The sequence below is a fragment of the Poecilia latipinna genome, unplaced genomic scaffold (genome assembly GCF_001443285.1).
Source record: "Poecilia latipinna isolate Pla-1442-1.1 unplaced genomic scaffold, P_latipinna-1.0 Scaffold250, whole genome shotgun sequence".
NCBI lineage: Eukaryota > Metazoa > Chordata > Actinopteri > Cyprinodontiformes > Poeciliidae > Poecilia > Poecilia latipinna.
In genome coordinates this window covers 540,959-561,091 of record NW_015112866.1, presented here as the reverse complement: position 1 = coordinate 561,091, position 20,133 = coordinate 540,959, and the positions used below count along the sequence as shown (strand labels likewise).

Here is a 20,133-nt window from a genome sequence, read left to right as displayed (position 1 = left end):
CGTCAACAGGGGCGTGTGCACATGTAAGCTTGCTGTAGGGAAAGTAGATTTTATCTTAATGAAAAAAATAATAATAATAACACTGAAAACAGTACAGGAAAAGTAACATAAAACTGACTGTGATGGGTTTTATGGGTGAAAAACTGTATGCTAGAGTGAGTTTGGTTGATTCTCGGTGAATCGTCCAGCCAGCAGCATTTACACATAAACATATAGGCTGTGCGGTGCGTGTGCGTGCAGAGAGCGACTCCAATCACCGCCGCTGTTCGGGCTGAATTTCCCTGACTGACGTCAGCTGACTCTCCGCTCCTCCGGACACAGCGCCGCGTAAAAATGCTGCTCTCGGTGCCGCCAAGGACAGGAATCAGCCCATACGGCGGTTACTCCGGCAAAAGCCACAAGAAGGTAAAGAAGCAGCCTCAGACCACTTCTATGTCCTCTCTACTGAAGTAAACCAGTCGTCGATGCGGCGCTGTTCGAGCTCTGGCTCTCCACTTAAAATCTGCTCTGCTGTTTTAAGCTGCATTGTCCTTGAAATTAGATCACGTTGAAACTCTCTTTACCGGCTGTTGCAACGTTTGTATTTGGCTTTTTTTTTTTTTTTTTTTTCCCCCTGTGCGTTTTGTTACAGTGTAATAAAGCAGAGCGGACTCTATTACATTGTTCCCTGTGGATTACTTGAGCAGTTTGCTTTCGTTTGTTCCGACACGGTCCACGGCTCTCTTCCTATTTCCAGCCTACGCAGAGAACAGTTTATAATCCCCCCCCCCCCTTAGGTGCGTCTAATAGGAAAAAGAAGCGCTAAAAAGCTTTTTTATTTTCGACGTTAATGTGAACCCAATGGAAAACCCGCGTCCTATCGCTTTGTTTGTATTGGATTTAACACAAGTTTGTAAAGTTTTTTTTCTCTCTCTCTCTCTGTCTCTCTCTCTCTGTTTTACGCGCTCTATGATGCCCCACCCCTTCAGAAATGATTACTGAGGGTTTGCGTAGCGCTTTAAGCAGAGGAAAGTATAGGGAGACTGTTTTAGATTACCATACTGTATGTACAGATTAGCTGAACAGTACAGTGACTCCAGCCTGGAACAGTATGTGAGCTGTAGTATTGATTGGCTTTGCTCTGTGAGATGAATAATTCATGAGGGTTAAATTATCTATTCTCAGCCGCTTCTACAGGACGGACCACATATTTTACATAGAAACCTTCTGTAAAGGAAACGACTTAACCTATAAGATTATTTTCATCAATTAAAGCGGTTTACAACATTCTCACTTTGGTAGCTTGTTCAAGATCAAATTGAGCTCGCTAATAAAACAAATAGTAAGAAATTGATTTTTGATAGATTTGAATCAATATTCCTGATTAAAACTTGGTTGACAGCTGTAACATCAAAACAAATTATCCTATATATATATATATATATATATATATATATATATATATATATATATATATGTATATATATATATATATATATATATATATATATATATATATGTCAGCATATCAGCAAGTAGAAGCTAAATCAGCTGAAAATGGTTAGAAACAAAAACAAACTTGCTTACGTGCAGAAGCTTTCTCAACTGCAAGTCTTATGATAGATCTTAGCTTTTTATTTAAACTGATACATTCATTCATACAACCCATACAAACACATCAGCCGTTCTGCTCGGAGTGGCACGTGATGAGTAAGAATAATGGTTGACTGAGCCAACGTCTTCAATTAATTTCTAGTCAAAATGCTGAGCTAGGTTTTGTTACCAAAATACTACTACATCTAGTTTAAATTCAACAATGCTTTTAAACTTGATAAAAAAAAAAGGTCAACCGTTTTGAGTGGCTAATATTTATTTCCACGGTGCTCTTTCAAAATTAAATGAATGAGCACAAAAGGAAGTGCAATGTTATGACTAAGTCCTTGGAAAACATCCGAAACAGCTGAAATCAAATGCTTCCCACCATGCCTGTGTCATTCCCATCACTTGCTCACAGCTGGAAGAAATTTAGATTGCCTGGATTAATGACCTGGAATTCCTGGAATCCTGGATTCAGACAATATGTCCACTTCCACAGGGGCTCTACAGAGGCCTTTCTTTTAAGTGAGACTTGGACAATTTTTTTTCTCCCTTGGCTAAAGTCACACTCAGAGGGGATACTTGTAAATCCAGTGTTAAGTGGTAACCCCTGCTCTGTGTCGTTTGTTAATGAGAAAAGAGAGAGATTAGGAGATACTGCCCTTTTTTCTCTGCTTCCCATTAACATCAGGCTTTTTCTCTTCCTCCCGCTTGTTTCACACACACATTGATTTCTGCTAAAAGCTGTTTTAAATGGTTAAGAGGAAGAATAGATTAATATGCGAGTATAAGAGCTTTATGCTGCAGGACACTGAGGGTTCTCATTACTTTGTTTATCTGGCTCTTCCGTCCTCACATTGCTCTCCTTTAAGTATTTGAGATTTAACGGAAAGAGATTCTACCTGTGATCTTTTCTACAGTGCCTTTAACCAATCAGGTAGGCCATAAGAAATAAGAAATATCTCTGCATGATCCCATATAACCTGGCTTTATTCCTGAAATAACACACCACAATGTGGTCCTTAGAACTTGGTATTTAATAAATACTCCCAAACCAATTTCAGATATAACTTGATTGCATTAGGCTGCATGTAATTGGATTTTGAAGTAATTAATTTTTTTCCCCTATTTGTGCAGTAAAAAGATTTTGTCCTGCTAAATAGGGTTGTATAAATAACCCAAAAAAAGACATTGGTTAGAAGATAGAAATGCTGCAAAAATAATGGAGAATGACCACTTAGTATATGAGTAAATTGTGGATTTTATGTATCATAAAGGATGATGATATTTTAAATAAAGAAAAATGTAGTATACTTTAGATTTTTAATAAATTACTAAACGTCTGACTGACACTATATAAACTACAGCATGTTTATATTGCCAGGGAGATTCAGTTTGAAAAGTGAGACAAGTCTTTGCTATTAACTAGAAAGGTTCCACATCCTGCTCCCTTTGCCCTTATTGTTCTGTTTGACTGGAAAAGCCCTTGAGTCACCTGCGGTCTGGCATCGCATTCGCCATCTCCAACTGTAATTATCTCATTGGTTTTCAGCTTTTGGCTATACGAAGTCTTTGCACCATGCAGAGAGCCACTTATGTCAGATCTCTGTAAAAATGCTAAATAGTTGACTAAATCGGAGTGTAAAATGAATGCGGGGATGGTATGTTTCCAGATGTAGAGAAATGATCTGTTGTTAGTTATTGTAGAAAATAAAGCTGTCATATTGTGCATTTGTGACTCTGATTCCCGCTGTTCTATCCTGCTGCAAGAAATGTTGCAGAATGTTTACAACAATGTTATCTTTTAAAAGGTTTACCTTCATACTCTTGACAGGTGACACACTGGTGCACATCTACCTTTGCTTTAAACACTATAAAAGGCACAATGCTGTATGAGGCATTTTACACTAAAGGGCACGTGATATAACCACCAAATGAACAAAGAATCTGGTGAAAAACATTTGCTGCTTCTTTGCTACACAACTCAAGAGACCCAAATATCACAGCAATGACCCCGGCAGTAACATCACTGAATCTCAAGCTAAGCCATCCTGTCTGCACTGTTGAAGATTCACTCAACTTGGCATGCTGGATGTGTGAAACTGACAACGAAGCAGACTCATCCGACAACACTCAGAGAGAATTGCATTTCCTTCCCTTCCCAGATAATGAGCTGATCTTTCGATCTGAAAGAAAAATAAAACAGCGCAATAAATGTCATGGCAAAAGTAACGTAGTCTTCCTGGCCCTGATGCAGCAGAAAACTGTGAAGTACAGACAGTCTATCCCAACACCATCGACTATTCAGAACAGGAGTGCATCAAAGGTGACACAAATACATGAAAAACATCACAGGGCTTGATGTTACAGTAAATCCACATCAATTTGTCAGTCTTAGACTTGCATAGCACATTTCACAGCTCCCTTCTTAAATGTTCTTGTGCTCTTTATGCATATTTGTTCAAAATTGCACCATTGCATTTTAAGTCACCTTTCATGGCTGGCGAAGCACATTGAGCTGGAGCAGTTTGAGGGGGGTAGATGCGTATCTGACTCCCTGCCATCATTTTCTCAGATGAGGTTTAGCAGAGCGGTTTTAATGAGACACTACCTTCTGACTTGGGTGCACATGAGAGGGATTAGCACTTTCCCCTAACAAGTTCAGATCCCAATTAGACAGGCCTCACCAGCCAAACCTCGGCACTGGACTCTCCAGTCTCTCCCGTCATATCTTATCTCTCCAAGCTGTTGCAGGTGCATCCTTCCTGATTATTCTCTTCCTGCAGGAGAAGGCGAGGGAGGGAAGAGGAAGCAACTTTGATTGTGACTAAACAAATAGTGCCCTGTTACCACTTTAATAAGCATTAAAGATTCAGGTTAAAGTAAATGGACTTTGTGAGCCACAGGGATTTTTTTTTTTTACCTTAAGGGAAAAAAAAGAGAGGTTAAAAGTTGATCCGTTTTGAAAAGATCATGCATCTGAATTTGAGGAATACGGAAAAGGTTTGGTCATTATTGATCCGCTGTATTGATGACTGATGTACAATGTACTCACTGATATATAATGTATCTATTGGATTTTGCACCTTCGATGTATTACAAGCTTTAAACATAACTAAATTGTCTTTTCATAGTCAAGCCATTTGTCTCTTCAGTTTCAAAAGCAAAAAACACATTTTTATCAGTCTTAGTTAGAAACTAAAATGGTTTACTCACACAGAACTGAACACAACTATCTTTATGAAGCTCTGTGTGCTCCGTTTTAGACCATTGGTGATGAACCTTGAGGTAAACTTATCAGGTCTTTGAATTGCAGAGCATTTTTTAATTTAATAATCAATTGTGGCAAAGATGCAGAAACAGTTGACTCAGTCAATGATGATTGTGAGTCTGTAGAAAAGTTTTTTGTTGCCTAAGAAGTGATTGACAATACTTCTAAGCAAAGCCATATCATTAGAAATACACATACATTTACCTAAACAAATTGCTTTTTTTTTGTCGTAATTACTTTCTCATTTTGGGATTATGTCTTTTTCTAGGTCTTTTCGGAAACAGACAGAGATTGATTAGCCTCATAAACTTCCGCCCCTTTTAGTTTTTCGCAGAAAGATGAATATTGGCTTTTAGAGCAACCATTCCTTTTATTTCTTGGAAAGAAGTGCATGCTGGGGAAACCACATAACTTGCAAGAGACTACTGTAGTTCAATAAATTTGTCAATAAATGTGTAATGTGCCTTTGTGTTTTTATGAGGCTCCATCTGACTCATAAAAATATTTTTTTCTGGTTTACGTTTTTTATTGTCCACGCTCCTATCTCACCTATGGTTTCACATGGCTTAGTCAGACGCAGCTGTAAATTTCTATAGAGACCCCAGCTCTGATCCAATAGGCCCAACTGACAGATCAGTTTAATATCAAGATGGGTAATCCATATATAATAGCAGGTAGCTGTATCACAGATAGTTTTATAGAGCTAATGCACCATAAATCGTTTTTTACTGTATTTGATCAGATTTATGGTTAGATAGAAAGATACAGTGCTATTATAGCATATGCTATTTGAGATTATGTTCATTTAATCATGCTAGTCCTTTGCTGTAAACGTTGTGATTATAGACAATTCATTGAGAAGAAGTGACTCTTCTGAGGAAAGTTGGATTTTGGTTGCTAAACAACAAAAACACAGTGAGAATTAACAGAGACTTTTTAAAGTTGTTGGGTTGCTGGGGGAAGCCATATTTCTTTCAGTCAAAAAACGAAGGAGGAAAAGAAAATAAGTGTGCACTTGTTCCATAGTGCAGGTGTCTGTGGCTTCTCCAAAATATTGACTGCATTGTCTTCAAGCCTCTTTGTAATGATTGGGTCATTGTTTGCGCCAATATTTAGCTTCCTGGTTGATGTATTGCTTCAATATTTCCAGATAACATTCTTTCCTCATAATGTCATCCATTTAGTGAAGTGCACCAGTGTTTCCAACTCAACAACACTGGTGCCAAAGCATGATGGTGCCACACATGTACTTCACAGTTTTGATGGTGTTCTCAGGTTGTCCTCAATTTCCTCCAAATCGCAGCAGTGGCCACAATAGCGGAGCACTTCAATTTTAACTTAAGTAGATCACAGTACATCTCTAAGGTTTTTGTGCCAGAGGAAATATGCAAACTGTAGTCTGTCTTTTTTATGTAAATACCTATCTTTGGTTTTTAGAATGATCATTTGCTGTCTTTTATAAACACATCTGATATTAAGGCTTAGTAACCAAGATACTGATAGGGAGTAATGGGGAGAAAAAACAAGAGATGTAAAAAAAAAAAGTTGTAGCCGCCCAGGTTCAAGAGAGGTTAAAATGCTTGTTTAAAAAAAGAATGTCTTAAGTTGCTTTTTAAAAGCATCAATAGAACCCATCAATCACACATAGTTTAGGAGTTCATTCCACAGTCTTGGTCCAACAGCTTGGAAGGATCCGTCTCCTCTGGTCCTATAGCGAGTACGAGTACATTTATGTTCACTATCTGTTTATGTTCACATGAATGTAATGTGCCTAAAAGGGGTAAAACTAAAGCATGAATCAGCAACTCAAGGTCATTTTTGGAGTGAATTGCTCAAAGTTTGGCAATGTTTTGCAACTAGTGGAAGTAATATGAAGCATTAGAAGTTATATGGAGTATTTTTCTAGGAACTTGGCTTCATCAAACATGACTCCTAGATTTATGTTTCACATTAGCCTTTGATGTCTTGCTAAAATAGGTAAATGATGTTTGGTCAAGGAGCTCAATTTTGGACTTCAGACATCTTAAAGGAGCAATAAGTTTAAATATATTCTGCAAACAGGTGGTAAGGCACATCAATAAAGTGCTGAATTATTCTACACATGTGCAGATAGCAAAACTATTGCATCAAAATGCACCATCACAGTGATGCTTTTAATTGTTCCATAGAGATTATCTAAACTCTGAGGCGATGGAGCTTTGTGCAGTTTGGGCTTCAAAACAGTGCTACTTTCCAGTTTTATGTTAAGCAGACACCTTCACTTTCTGTTTTTTAATCTTGTTTAAAGATTTTAAGTAACTCTGTACAACTAGTTCTAGTTGTTTTTAGATGTTTTTTTTAATTCCTGTCTTGTTAGTTTTTACATATTTCTCTCTTTTTCTGTACATTTTATGCTCTGATCTATTTTCTGTTTGATTTTATGGTGCCTTTTGGCCAATATTAATATTTTTTTCTTTATAGTGGTTATTTACAGAGAACAATTATGTAATGCTTTTTAAATAACTTGTTTGGGTATGACACAGTATCAAAATGAATGTTTCCTCTATGATTGCACTGTTTTAAATCGGACGGTAATTTCTTTTTCAGCAGACATATGTGTCCCCCTCCAACCATCAGATGGCTCCTCCAAGTCCCAACAGCAATGGCAACAGCAACACAACCACCTTCAGCAATGGCAGCGGCAACAGCAACAGTGGAGCAGAGCAGCTCAGCAAAACCAACCTTTACATCCGTGGCCTGCTTCCAGGAACCACAGACCAAGATCTGGTCAAGCTCTGTCAGCCGTGAGTCACACAAAAACCAGTGCTCCCACACACCCAGTAAATCTCCCCAGCTGTCCGACGTGAGCGGGAACCAGGGAAGCAGGGTTGATTAGGTTAGATCTGAGTGATGAGTGATAGGCTGAATGGTTGTAATGCCAGCATCAGAAAATTCAATAGATGGAGGAGGTAGTTGCACTAAAAGTGCATTAATGCTTTACATTTTTTGCAATATAGTCTGATAAAAGTCGGACTCTATTGTGCAAAGTAAACGTCACATTCTGAACTATAGATAACACGATGTGGCTCATCAGTGTGCGCGTAAGGCTTGAAAATTCAGCATTATCCAATCCATCTGATATATTTGTTAGGGCTATGGTTAGAGAGCAGATCAAAATGCTGAGGGCTGAGATGAATGATCTGTCTTTACCTAATTGAATTCTGGAGCCTGGTGATGAGAACCAGGAGAGCAGGGAGAGAAATGGAGGGAAGAAGAGGGAGTGGAGAAAGATTGAAAAAATGAGGGCAGAGAGGCAGGGCAAGGCCCGTTATTTTACAGCTGTCTGGAAGATATGGCTCACATGAGACTGCCCAACCCAACAGGAAACAGCAAACCCAGGGGAAAGGGAAAGACAAACAAGGGCAGTGGTGTGGGGGTAGTGGGTCGAGGACGTGGAGAATCGGAGGGGGGAGGAGTGTCAGGTGGTGTTGCGTGGGGGTAGTTCTCATATTTCTGCTTTAACGGGGCAGATAAAGTCATTGCATGAAATTAGCCTCTCAGCAGAGCACATTATGATCAGTGTGATTCTCTCCTAAACTAGACTGAAGGAGCAGACTGTTTTCTACAGAAGTAGGAAATGAATAATGCTGTATTAGCATATAACTCAGGAAGGGAATCAGACTTTGTTAGCTTTGGTTTATTCAGTAAATGTGCACACAGACGCTCCCAACACCCCCTACTGAAAGTCGCTGTATGCTGAGATTTACTATGTACAAAGTTTATAATGAGAGGAGGGAATGTGGCTTGAATCTCCTCCTCTGGCCCCTGCAGTTTTCTCTCTGGGAGCTCTGCTGCAGCTCTGGTTCTTGACCTTTCTTGCCTTTGGTTGTTAGCAGTGGATGGACGCCGAGTTGGACTGTGTAAGATGTGGTAAAGTCTCACACTTGAATAAATCTATAGCCCTTCTTCCACACTACAACATGAAGAGTGAGACCTTTGAGCACAACTTAGTTAACTCCACTGTGTGAGCAACGACTATGCAAGCAGAGCTCCCAGGCAAAAATGTAGCTTTGATGTAAAGTAGTAGAAACAGACCAATAATTATGGGATGTCCATACAGGCCAGTTGCTGGTATTTTACATCTTAGCATCAGAAATGTTGTGGAAATAACACACAAACAGTCCTAGAGAAATATAGTTAAATGGCATGGTTGATTAAGGTAGAGTAGGTCTTAACTTGATGTTTACCAAAAGTATTGACACTGCATTGAATTAATTTCACCTTCATTTACATTACAGCTACACATTTCAACATGCTTCATTAGGTTTGTATGTGATAACACAATGTAGAATATATTTGTGCGGTAGTAGAAAAATGACACATGGTTCTCAACATTTATTATAGCTAAAAATCAGTTAATAAAAGTGTGGGTTACATTTTGCTTTAAATGTGTGTTTCAATATTTTTTAACCACTTTTCTCTCCAATGACCAAAGTGATTTGGATAACATATTCAATTAAAATAATTAAATATTATGTTGATTGGCAGCTTGCAATAGTCTTATGCATAGACTAAAAAAAGTGAAGCAGATTAAGGCAACTTGTTGTTCGGAAAGAACCGGTTTGCAGTAATCCACTAGATAGATTGGCAGATTACAGTTTTAGCAGCTCATCACATAATCCTTTAAAAAAACAGTGAAAGAGACACTCTGTTGCCTAAATAAAACTCGCCAGTAGTTCAATATTGTTGGGTATAAATCGGATTGCATTGCAGGGGGCACTAAGACCCAGCGGAAAATATAGGAGTTACACACAGAGAAGCTGGTTAGTTGAATGGGAGCATGGCTCAGAGCCAGCATTGGACAGGACAGCCAAGGAGAGGCATATCACATTACACTGGATGCACATGCCTGGAGAGATGGGAACTGATAGACACTACTGCATGCAGAAGCATTTGCCTAAGTCGGCCATTATCCCTTTTTTCTCTGCAGTTTCTTTATGCACCAAACTGAGTAGATATGGATTAAGGTGGTCTGTTGTGAGGTCTGTAAATGCAACAGGGGACTTTTTTAAAACCACTTTTCACATCATGTTGAAACCCCTGTTGAAGTACGACTCTATCGATATAACTGCATACAGTGTCACTAATCATAAAGCATGAGTTAAATTTTAATCCAGTCTTCATGAGCAACACATGTAGTGAACCTGGAAAAAGTCAGATTATCTCAGCAATGTTTCATAGTACTAAATTTTTAAATATAAATATCAGGCATTGTACCAAGAATGACCAGTGGATTTAAACTTTGTCATTTTGCAGGTATGGGAAAATTGTGTCCACCAAAGCCATCCTGGACAAGACTACCAACAAATGCAAAGGTGAGACATTTGAAAAAAAAACAAAAAAACATTCCTTTGTTATTAATACAGTTAGGTTTACAAGTATTCACACCACTGGCAGATTTAGTTTTGAAATTCATTTCATTCGGCCAAGAAATTTTACTTCTGATATGAAGGTTCTGATCCAGATTTAAGTCAAGACTTAGCCTCTCAAAAAATGTTAAAAATGCTTTCAGTCAGAAGAAAGAAGCATCCATCAATGTCTATACTGACAAGGTCACTGGAGGGGCCGGTGCCTATCTCCACCGGTCATTGGGTGACAGACACAGTACACAATGGACAGGTCGTTGGCCCATTACAGGGCAACACAGAGACACACAGTCCAAACAAACATAAACAGACAGACACACACACCCGCACACACCCACGCACACACACGCACACACACGCACACACACACACACACACACACACACGCACGCACACACACACATGCACACACACCCACACACACACACACACACACACGCACACACGTGCACACACACACAGGGGTGTGTTGGGGGCTTTTAGAACTAGTATGGTCTGAAAAATGCATATGTGAAAAATGTCCTCATTTTTCCAAGTGTCCTGATATTGAAGGTGTGTTATCATGAAAATGTCCTGATATGTCACAAAAACAAGTGCACGCACACATATCCACACACATACCTGAGAGCAATTCAAACTTACCACTTAGCCTAAAATGCTTGTCTTTAGACTGTGGGAAGAAGTTCCTAGAGAAAACTGACACATGCACTGGGAAAACACACAAACTTCATATAGAAGGACCTCTTGCAGGATCTACTTGCCACAAAGCAACAGTGCAACACCAGAAGAAATATGCTATTAAAATTAAATTATTGCTTTTCCTCTAAATCTGTCAAGTTTATGAATAATATTAATTTTAATATTGTATTTAATTTGTGCAGCAAAAAGCTTAAATTCAAATTCTACAAAAGTGAAACGATACAAAAATTGTACGTTTTTTTTTAACCAAATAACTGGTAAAGTAAAAAAAAAAAGTAATTTTACCACAGAGATTCAGCCTATTTAGATACACATTGTTTCATTTGATTGTTCTTAATAATTCAACTGACCTTTCTTGATGTAACTCAGAGTCATCTTGCTCAAGAGGCACCGCCATTTCTAGAAAACGTGTGGAAAGCCCAGTTGAACTCTATTGGAGCTGGTTTGATCTGATTTAAATTTTTGCAGCTGAGGACGGTAGCAGTTGTTGTGGACAGAGTGGCTCAATGTCCAGGGTGCCATTTTATCAGCCGAATGAGTACTCATAAAAAAAAAAAAAGTTATCTCCCAGTTGTGCTAAATTTTCTATTGATTATAGAAATGTCCAGTCAGTGGGGAGTGGGTGACCTCCTACGCTGTTCAGAGAGCAGACATTGTTATGGTGTAAGATGATGATGATGAGGTTGGAGTCAGATTTTTACATTTTTGATTTTGTGCTATTTTTCTGTTTTTTATAAAACTTGAACTGCATTTGATCACCCCTTGGTGAAAATCAGTAATTACTTAATTCACCATTTTTATGAAACCTGCTACTGTGTTACTTGCGGGAGCACAAAGAAGGCAATTTTCAAATAATTATTCTGCACTGTGTGCAATTTACTTGAAATACAGATCATGAAACCTTTTGTTATATTTGAAAAACGTGTGAAATAAGAATGTTCACTGACTGAGTGGTTTGTAAATTCAACTCGTACTTATTCTCTGGCATGCATCACACTTCACTGTATTAACTCACATATCATGTTTTGTGTTTTGATTTCTTCAGGCTATGGCTTCGTGGACTTTGACAGTCCAGCCTCAGCACAGAAGGCAGTGACAGCGTTGAAGGCAGTCGGAGTACAGGCTCAAATGGCCAAGGTGAGAATCATAAAATATGCTCCCATAATATATGCTGGGTTTATTTATTGAAACAGTTTGATTTATCCATTCTTTTTTATGTGGGATTTTAACAATGCCTTAGAGAAAAACCTCTTTTGTATGTAGCTGATTTTCTTCTCTTTTTTTTTCCATACGGTACCATTGATCATCAGCTATATGCTGTTGGACAGAAGAGTAGTGCTAAAGTATAATAAGAGAAAAAAACTCTCTAAAAGGCATGAAGCTGCCTAATGTCATCTAATGTTAGACAATTTCTGTTTCACTAGAATGGCTATAATAAAGTAGCCTTAAATAAACTGCCTTAAAAACATTTTTGTTTTTAAAGAAAAGCAGAGGCATAAACCCGTCAACAATCAAGATAAAAGAGCATTCATTGAGTTATTTTTTTAAGAACACAGAATTACAAAACACTATAATTTTTTTTTAATGAAAGTGTAATATTTTAATCCAGAAATAAAACTTTACTCTAATATAGCCGTTTAGTGAACATGCTAACTTATTTCCACTGCATATCCCCGTTATAATCTTTAATTTGCTCTGTGCCAGTGCCCATGTGTTTGCTGCATGCTGTGCCGTTTGGGTGTGCTTCTAAATCTGTGTCATAATCCACCGAAGGATACCTGTTTCCACAAACAAGACCCCACGGACACATGCAGGGAGACGTGTGTTTTCACAGTGGTGATGGTGTCTGGGGAGCGGGTCCCAGGGGTTGCTCCCTGGATTCCCTTTACAAAGGAACTGCCTGTTCTCCCCGGTGGCTTCTGACTCAGTGTCTGAGCAGCTTCTCAGTCAGCAAGGCATAGTGCCCAGCCACCCGCCCTGTCAACACACACAAACACACACACACGCACACACACGCACACACACACACGCACACCCACACACACACACACACACACAACTTGACAATCACTCGTGCACTTCGGCAGCCTTGCCTCAACTGGATTATCACATGCACTCACAGTCACGCACAGCTGACAACACCCTGGGAAAGCTGATCTTATGTTAAGCCGGATCACTTACATTCATACCGCCTCTCGCTCACAAAATAGCTCAATTTCGCTCAACCCTTGTGTCGGAGTTTACAAGAAGGCTCGTGCTTGCGTCAGCAGCATGCTCTCTGACTCGTTTACGGCTGAAGTTTGCACCAGGGTTTCTCTGTTCACTCGTCCTACGTTGCGGGAAGAGAGAGGAAGGTGAAGGAGAAGTCACCTTCGTCATAGGTCGCAGAGATTACACATGCATTATTCATAGCATGGAAATTAACTTGCACTGCATTAACTGACTTTTAATCACATCGCAGATGATAAATATGCATAATAGCCAGAGGTGATATAGAGTGAGCGTCTTACAAGACACTGTAGGTCAAATAAAAATTTGTTTGAATGGCACGTAAAACACAGAAGAAATTAGTTTGCAAAAACACAACAGTGTCATTTATGAGGTAATTTCATTTAGGTTTTTTTTAATGATTTCAAATGCTGATCCAGGAGAGATAAATAATTCACGTTGATTTATAAAATATGTACTTGCATATAAGATCAGGATTAGTTATACGTTATCTTTAGCAAGGAAACAGGATGTTTTTCTTCTCAGGTATTCTGCTCTCACTACAAGAGAGAAAATCAGCATTTCAGACCATTGATGAAAGGAACTGTTTAATTTGTAAAGGCAATGTAAAATTTTACATACAGCAAATCAATTTTTGTGCTACTTATGGTCACAAAGAAGCAAACAGCAAAGCCTCCTTTATGTGTTCACTCATTGATCATGTTGCGTCTTTGACTGTGGTCAGCAACAGGAGCAGGACCCCACCAACTTGTACATCTCTAACCTCCCGCTCTCCATGGACGAGTCAGAGCTGGAGAACATGCTGAAGCCCTTCAGTCAGGCCATTTCCACTCGCATCCTCCGCGACTCCAACGGGACCAGCCGAGGGGTGGGCTTCGCCAGGTAGAACCTTTGTGTTTCTCAGTCACATTTAGCCCTGGTAAGGATGTTTGGAAAGACGCACAATAAATTCATCTTTATTTAGAGGTGCAAAAATCCATGAAACCAACACAGATTTGAAGGGCTTCTGGAAGAAAAGCAGGCCCACAGCATCACGTTTATTCTACCGTAATTCACAGTGGGAATTAAATGTGCACATGTTTATCCATTATTTCCTATCAGACCCTTTGGGAAACTTTTAGTTCTTGCCTATAGCATTTTGATGGATTACAGAATGTTGGAACCCACAGCAGGTGATCGATCAGAATCACGCAGACGATCGGAGGTCAGCTTGTTTACTATTCTCCTGTGCAAAGAACATGTCAATGATACAGTTGTATGGAAAAATCAGGAATTTTTCACTTGATAAACTTCTACCAGACAACAGCCAATATCCATGCAATTTCCTTTGAGGAGCAACAGCTCACAGTAAAGGAGAAGCATGATTTTTTTTTCTTTTTTTTTTTGTTTAGAATGTGTGCTCATAAAATGAGGGGAAGTCCATTTGCTCTGTGATTGGTCAGAATCTGAGTAGTGTGGAGATGTGCATACATAGACTGCATTAGCAAAGTAGTCCTAATAAAGCTGTTTTTTACAAACCCACATTGAGGTTTTTTTTACAGCTCTCATCTTTTCCAGAGCACATAGTTCCAATTAAATCCAGAAAGACTTAGAAAAACGTCGTATAAATACATTTGTGCTGGTTGGACAAATTTGTTTTGTCTGCATTGCTTCAAACAACCAGTCAGTACGTAGACAGCATCTAATGGTTGCTATGGAGAACTGATGACCCCAAGATGCCACTCTTTGCTGCAGCTCTCCGACAGTAACTTTGGAGATTTGTATTTTACCCGTCCTTAGTATCCTTCATATTAAGCCTGGTCACAAGATAAACATGTGATTGTTCATCCTTGTGGCTAAGAGAAATGGGCCTCTGTGTCATGTAACTTTGATGTACCAGAAAAACAGGAAGTTACGGATTACATTGCCCTCAGTACTGTGATCAGCTTAGGTAACAGTAAGGTAAAAATATATATTTTTAAATATAAAAAGCAAGAATGTAAACGATTATTACAACTTAATTTTAATCAACCCATTGCATAAACTAACTTAAATTAAAAAAAGTGATTTAAAAAAAAGCAAACGTTTTTGGGTGATATCAGGCTTTTGCAATACAAGAAATAATTATTTTAAATCTTTTTGCACATCTTTACATGGTAAGTAGGAAGGATGCCGTAATTTGCAGGTGGTTATGGTTGAATAACATAAGATCTGAAGAAGAAAAAAAAACTTCAAGTGATAATCAGAGTTCCCTGACTGTCATTTTAAGTTGGAAATGTTTTAATTTTCATAGGATGGAGTCAACTGAGAAATGTGAGGCTATTATCCAACATTTTAATGGAAAATATATCAAAACTCCTCATGGAGTTCCAGGTGAGTTTAGATTTTGTTACTTCTTGCTCTGTCTTTTCCTTTTTCTTTTTTTTTGGAAAAAAACCCCAACAAAAAATCAAACACTAAATCCCATGTTGGTCAGATCCAAAAACCAATATAGCCCAATGTGAATAATGTTAGTGATGGTAACCACAAGCTGTCATGATGATTTGTTATTAACTCCTGATTTAGCGCCGACAGAACCTTTGCTGTGTAAATTTGCTGACGGAGGCCAGAAGAAGCGTCAGAGTCAAGGCAAATACCTTCAGAACGGTCGATCCTGGACAAGAGATTCTGAGTCTGTGAGTTTGTTTATAACATTTGGCAAAAAAAAAAAGACCTTGATAACAGTCCCCCTTGTGGTTAAATACTTACTATGTTGTTTTTGTACAGGGAGGAATGACTCTCACCTATGATCCCACCACAGCCCTACAGAACGGGTCAGTGCTGCACCTCTGGTCTATTGCATTTAAAGTTATAAAAACTGGGATTATATGACGGTCTCCAAGAAGCTGTGTGTGTCTTTGTGCAGGTTCTATTCGTCTCCTTACAGCCTTGCACCTAATCGGATGATCGGACCGGCCTCCCTCTCCCCATACATGCCTTCCCCTGTGTCCACCTATCAGGTATGACGATTATTTCTGGGAAAATGTTGTCATTTAAATGTACTCTGTTAATCTTGTGAGTAAGGAATTTGATCTAATACAAGCTGACATAAACTGACTTTTAGTTTGTCCTCGATTCATTTTCATTAAATAAAAAAGAAATGTTTGTTCATATCATACAACAGAAAAAGTTTAAAGTAACATAGTCAAAAAACACAGGAGAGGTACGTTTACAAAAGTTTTATTAATAGGGGCTATAGTCCATACATTTTCCTACTAGAAACACATGGATCACCATGAAACATTATTTATGCCCTTATATGTTGGAGACTAGGTTATTGTAACCACATATTCACCTGCCCGGAGAAACATGCCAGGACTTTTTGCAGGTTGCGCAAAATGATGCTGCCAGGTTTTTGGACAAGTTGCCAAAATTTTCATTGCAGCGCTTGTAGTCCAGCTGCACCGTCTCCCCATTCACTTCAAATACAAGATCTTTGCTCTCCCTTGTAGAGCTCTAAAGGGACAAGGTCTCTCATATAAATCAGAAATGTTACAAACCTATGTCCCTAACAGACACCTGAGGTGGCTGTGAAGTGATCGGGTTGCCAGGCATGATGACTAATTATTTGCTGCCAAGAATCCAAAAAAATAAAGTCCCTGGAAAACAATCCACCTTGGGGGTTGTCTATGTTTTTTTTTTTTGTTTGTTTTTTTTCCCGTAATTACGCCTCTGAATCAGTGACTCATCCACACATATATAAGTCACTGTATTATGAAAACCGATGATCCGCTAATGCTGTGTTTCTTTGCACACACAAAAGCTGCCTCTTTGTGTGTGTAATACACATTATATTTTAGATGGGAAGCCACTGCCCCATGTGGCCAAATTGATAAAAAAAAAAGAGCTTCTTGAAATGGCTCAACTTACACAATTTATGGCACAACACTGCATTCCTGTCTTTTAGAAAAATAAAGTACACTCTTCTCGTTTCAACAGCAATTCAAATTTTATGTATGGTACCTAAAAGTGCTGGTAATTAGGTGTGCTTCATTAAATGGTTATCAACAAGTGTGACTGACCCTATAAACACAGGAGCTTTTGGCAGTTTGTCAAAACTACCAAAACACAAGAGTGTTAGCGTTTTGCTAACACTCTTGAGCAAGAGCGAAAAGACATCTTGAAATCCATCATAAAGAGTTTTATGACAGCATTTCTGAACTATTTAAGCCCTTCATTCAACACTGGGAATGATTATTCAAACGTGGAAACATTTCAGATAACCTTTCCTGTAGTTGACGTCTCATCAGATTCCCCTCTTCAAGACAGTGTTTCTTAAACATTGTTGTGCTGTATTTAAGATTAAAAAAAAGACTCGTAAAAAAACATTTATTAAAATGATACAAGGAGAAAGCATATTACTCTTAAATGAAAGATGTGTGTTCATGCTTATGTTATCTGCCTTCTCTTCCCTGTTGCTGCAGGTACACAATCCGTCCTGGCTACATCACCAGTCGTACATCATGCCTCCCACAGTGAGTTTCTCTAAACCTCTCAGTCTGTCACGCTGCCGTGTTCACATTTTGTGCCACCACCTTCAATGTTTTGTCTGAAAATGTCCCACCAGCTGTGTCTGTTGCACTCTCCCCTGCAGGGAGCAGTCCTCGCATCAGGAATGGAGCACTCCATGTCCATCCAGCCAACCTCCATGATGGGACCTCTGACACAGCAGCTCAGTCACCTTTCAATGGGCAGCAGTGGCACGGTAAGTAGATGTGGAGCTGCCGATGGCGTTTAACTGATACAGCTCTGCTGAGCAGCTCTTTTTCAAATTTTTGTCTAAGAGTAGAAACAGGGATGACTAAAACCCTCAAATCCGTCAAATTTTTCATGCCATTTCCATTTCTGTATGTTGAATTGGTCAAATGTCACTTTTCAGCCGAGGTGTTTAATAATGCCAAGTGGTTACCTCTCTTCTACCTGTTTAAATGTTATTGACTCAGGTAAACACAAAATTTAATTATCAGTCCCCCCCACCCCCCCATCTGAGCATCAGGGAAACTACTTTTTAAATCCTGCTGTGTAATCTGTAGATAATTACCCTGATTACGCTGTAGATAATTACGCTGATATCTTTACTATCAGCATACATTTGTTAGTAGTAACAGAAAAATATTGAGCTCTTTCGTGAGATCAATATGTCCACTTTCCTCCAGTATATGCCTGCGAATGCGTCTATGCAGGGTCCTTATCTACCCCCATACACTCAAGTGCCTGCCACCAACATCTCAGTGGAGGTAATGTCTGCTTTCTCAAAGTTTAATGTTAAAATTATGTGATAAACTTAAACTGCTCATGGTTTGATCTCTGTTGTTTCTTCAAGGAAAGTGCCGTCCAACAGCCTGTTCCTATCGGTACTCCAACAGAACACACGGCGTACTCCTACCAGCATAACAAATAAAGGGGTTGGTTTGCATTTTTGCTTTCGTTGTCTGTGCTGTTGTAGCAGAGGCTGCTTTTCATTTGCTGCTCTCTGTCTCAGATCTTTTTTCTGGAGCCTGGAGTGACTGTCCAAGGGGCCAAAAGTGCTGAAGTTTTGGCTTTGAGTCTCTCCACATAAGGCGTCAGAAACTTGGAGGGCAGGCAGACATGGACTGTTCTACATAAAGGACAAAAAAAAAAAAAGAGACATTTTCCATGAACTCATACTTCAAACCAAACTGGAGAATAGTGGGAAAAGAGGACGAACTGAACTGAACTGTCTATTTTGATAAGAAGTCCAACACACTACACACTTTAAAGGTTTTACATCCCTCATACTGGTTTCCGATGTTACGCCAGTGACCAAGAAGGAAACCAGGAAAATAATATCATGTTTTGTTTGACATTTTGTAAAGTAAGCTGAGATACCCTTCCCCTTTTTGTCTGATATTCTCAGATGTCTAACTGCCTTTTTGTACATTGTTTTTCCAGTTTTGGCTTTTCTTTGTTTTTTTTAGTTCTGATCAGTGCAAATATTTGATTGAAGTACTTTTAAGCTGACAGCTCTTTTATTCTCTTAGACAGATGGCAAGTTTATCAGTCAAAAAGCCTTATTTAAGCTGGTGTGGCTCAAATAATTTATAGTCTCAACAAAGCTTCAGACAATCACACAATAAGAAGATTTCAAGATAGGGAAAACCTTGATGACAGATTTGTCTCTGGAGACTTCATGTAAAAGAATGGCATAGATTTAAAGCATTCCAGATTAGAGGCATGCAAAAAAACAATTTCTTTAAATTTCTTGTTGCATGCATGTAGCTCCGCAGCCAAAGGACATGACTCACAATAGTCATAAACTTAAAGACATCATGTTTGATTTATTTTCATGTAATGATTCCTAAGATGGGCAGAAATGTGCTTTTTGTCTGTGTTTCTGCCTTTTGGTTTTTGGTCCTTAGTTTGCAGGCAGTGATTAAGATTTTAAAGACTTCACTTTTGCATGACAATGTATTGTCAGTTATAAAGAATATCCGCTCTGAGTTGTTCCACACAGTACAATCCAAAGCTGGTTTAACAGGGATCAAGACACACATAGCTGCCTGTAAATAAGAGTCACACATGCATTCAGACTTCCTTTGGATTTCCTTTATCATCAATGAAGAATCGCCTCAGTTATTTTGCTCGCGTCAGTCCAACTGCTCTGGAGTTTTTTTCACGTCCATTTAAGAAAAGATGAAGCAGATTTTCTCCAGAACCCCATGAAATGGATTCTAAGAAACAGGAATGAAATGCTTGCAATTAGAATAAGAAGACTGTGGCTCTGACATGTTTTATAGAAAAAACAAAACAAAACAAAAACAAAACACTATTAAGGTGATTTTTTGGGGGGCCAGTATAGAGAAGTTTTAAATCTGTACTGGCCTTTGCTGTAAGTTTGCCTATTTTGGTTTTAACCTTTGTTGTTTGAAACATTTGTTATTTAAAGGTTTTCTTTACATATATATATATATATAT

The 20,133-nt window shown here is 38.8% G+C and overlaps 1 protein-coding gene across 2 annotated transcripts; it reads left to right on the top strand.

The window, feature by feature from the left end:
• The first annotated feature begins 242 nt into the window (after positions 1–242).
• Positions 243–19,403, top strand: LOC106947654 (RNA-binding motif, single-stranded-interacting protein 2-like). 2 transcript variants are annotated; one of them, XM_015032805.1, is made up of 14 exons: positions 243–405; positions 7,436–7,629; positions 10,142–10,200; positions 11,996–12,087; positions 13,904–14,061; positions 15,452–15,531; positions 15,724–15,833; positions 15,925–15,971; positions 16,064–16,157; positions 17,622–17,672; positions 17,792–17,902; positions 18,354–18,434; positions 18,521–18,602; positions 18,680–19,403. In XM_015032805.1, the coding sequence occupies exons 1-13, from the start codon at positions 334–336 to the stop codon at positions 18,596–18,598; spliced, it is 1,227 nt and encodes a 408-aa protein (XP_014888291.1). In that variant the 5' UTR covers positions 243–333; the 3' UTR covers positions 18,599–18,602; positions 18,680–19,403. The 2 variants fall into 2 exon arrangements, with proteins under 2 accessions (XP_014888291.1, XP_014888290.1); XM_015032804.1 differs by having other exon boundaries at positions 245–405; positions 7,433–7,629.
• Positions 19,404–20,133: the final 730 nt, after the last annotated feature.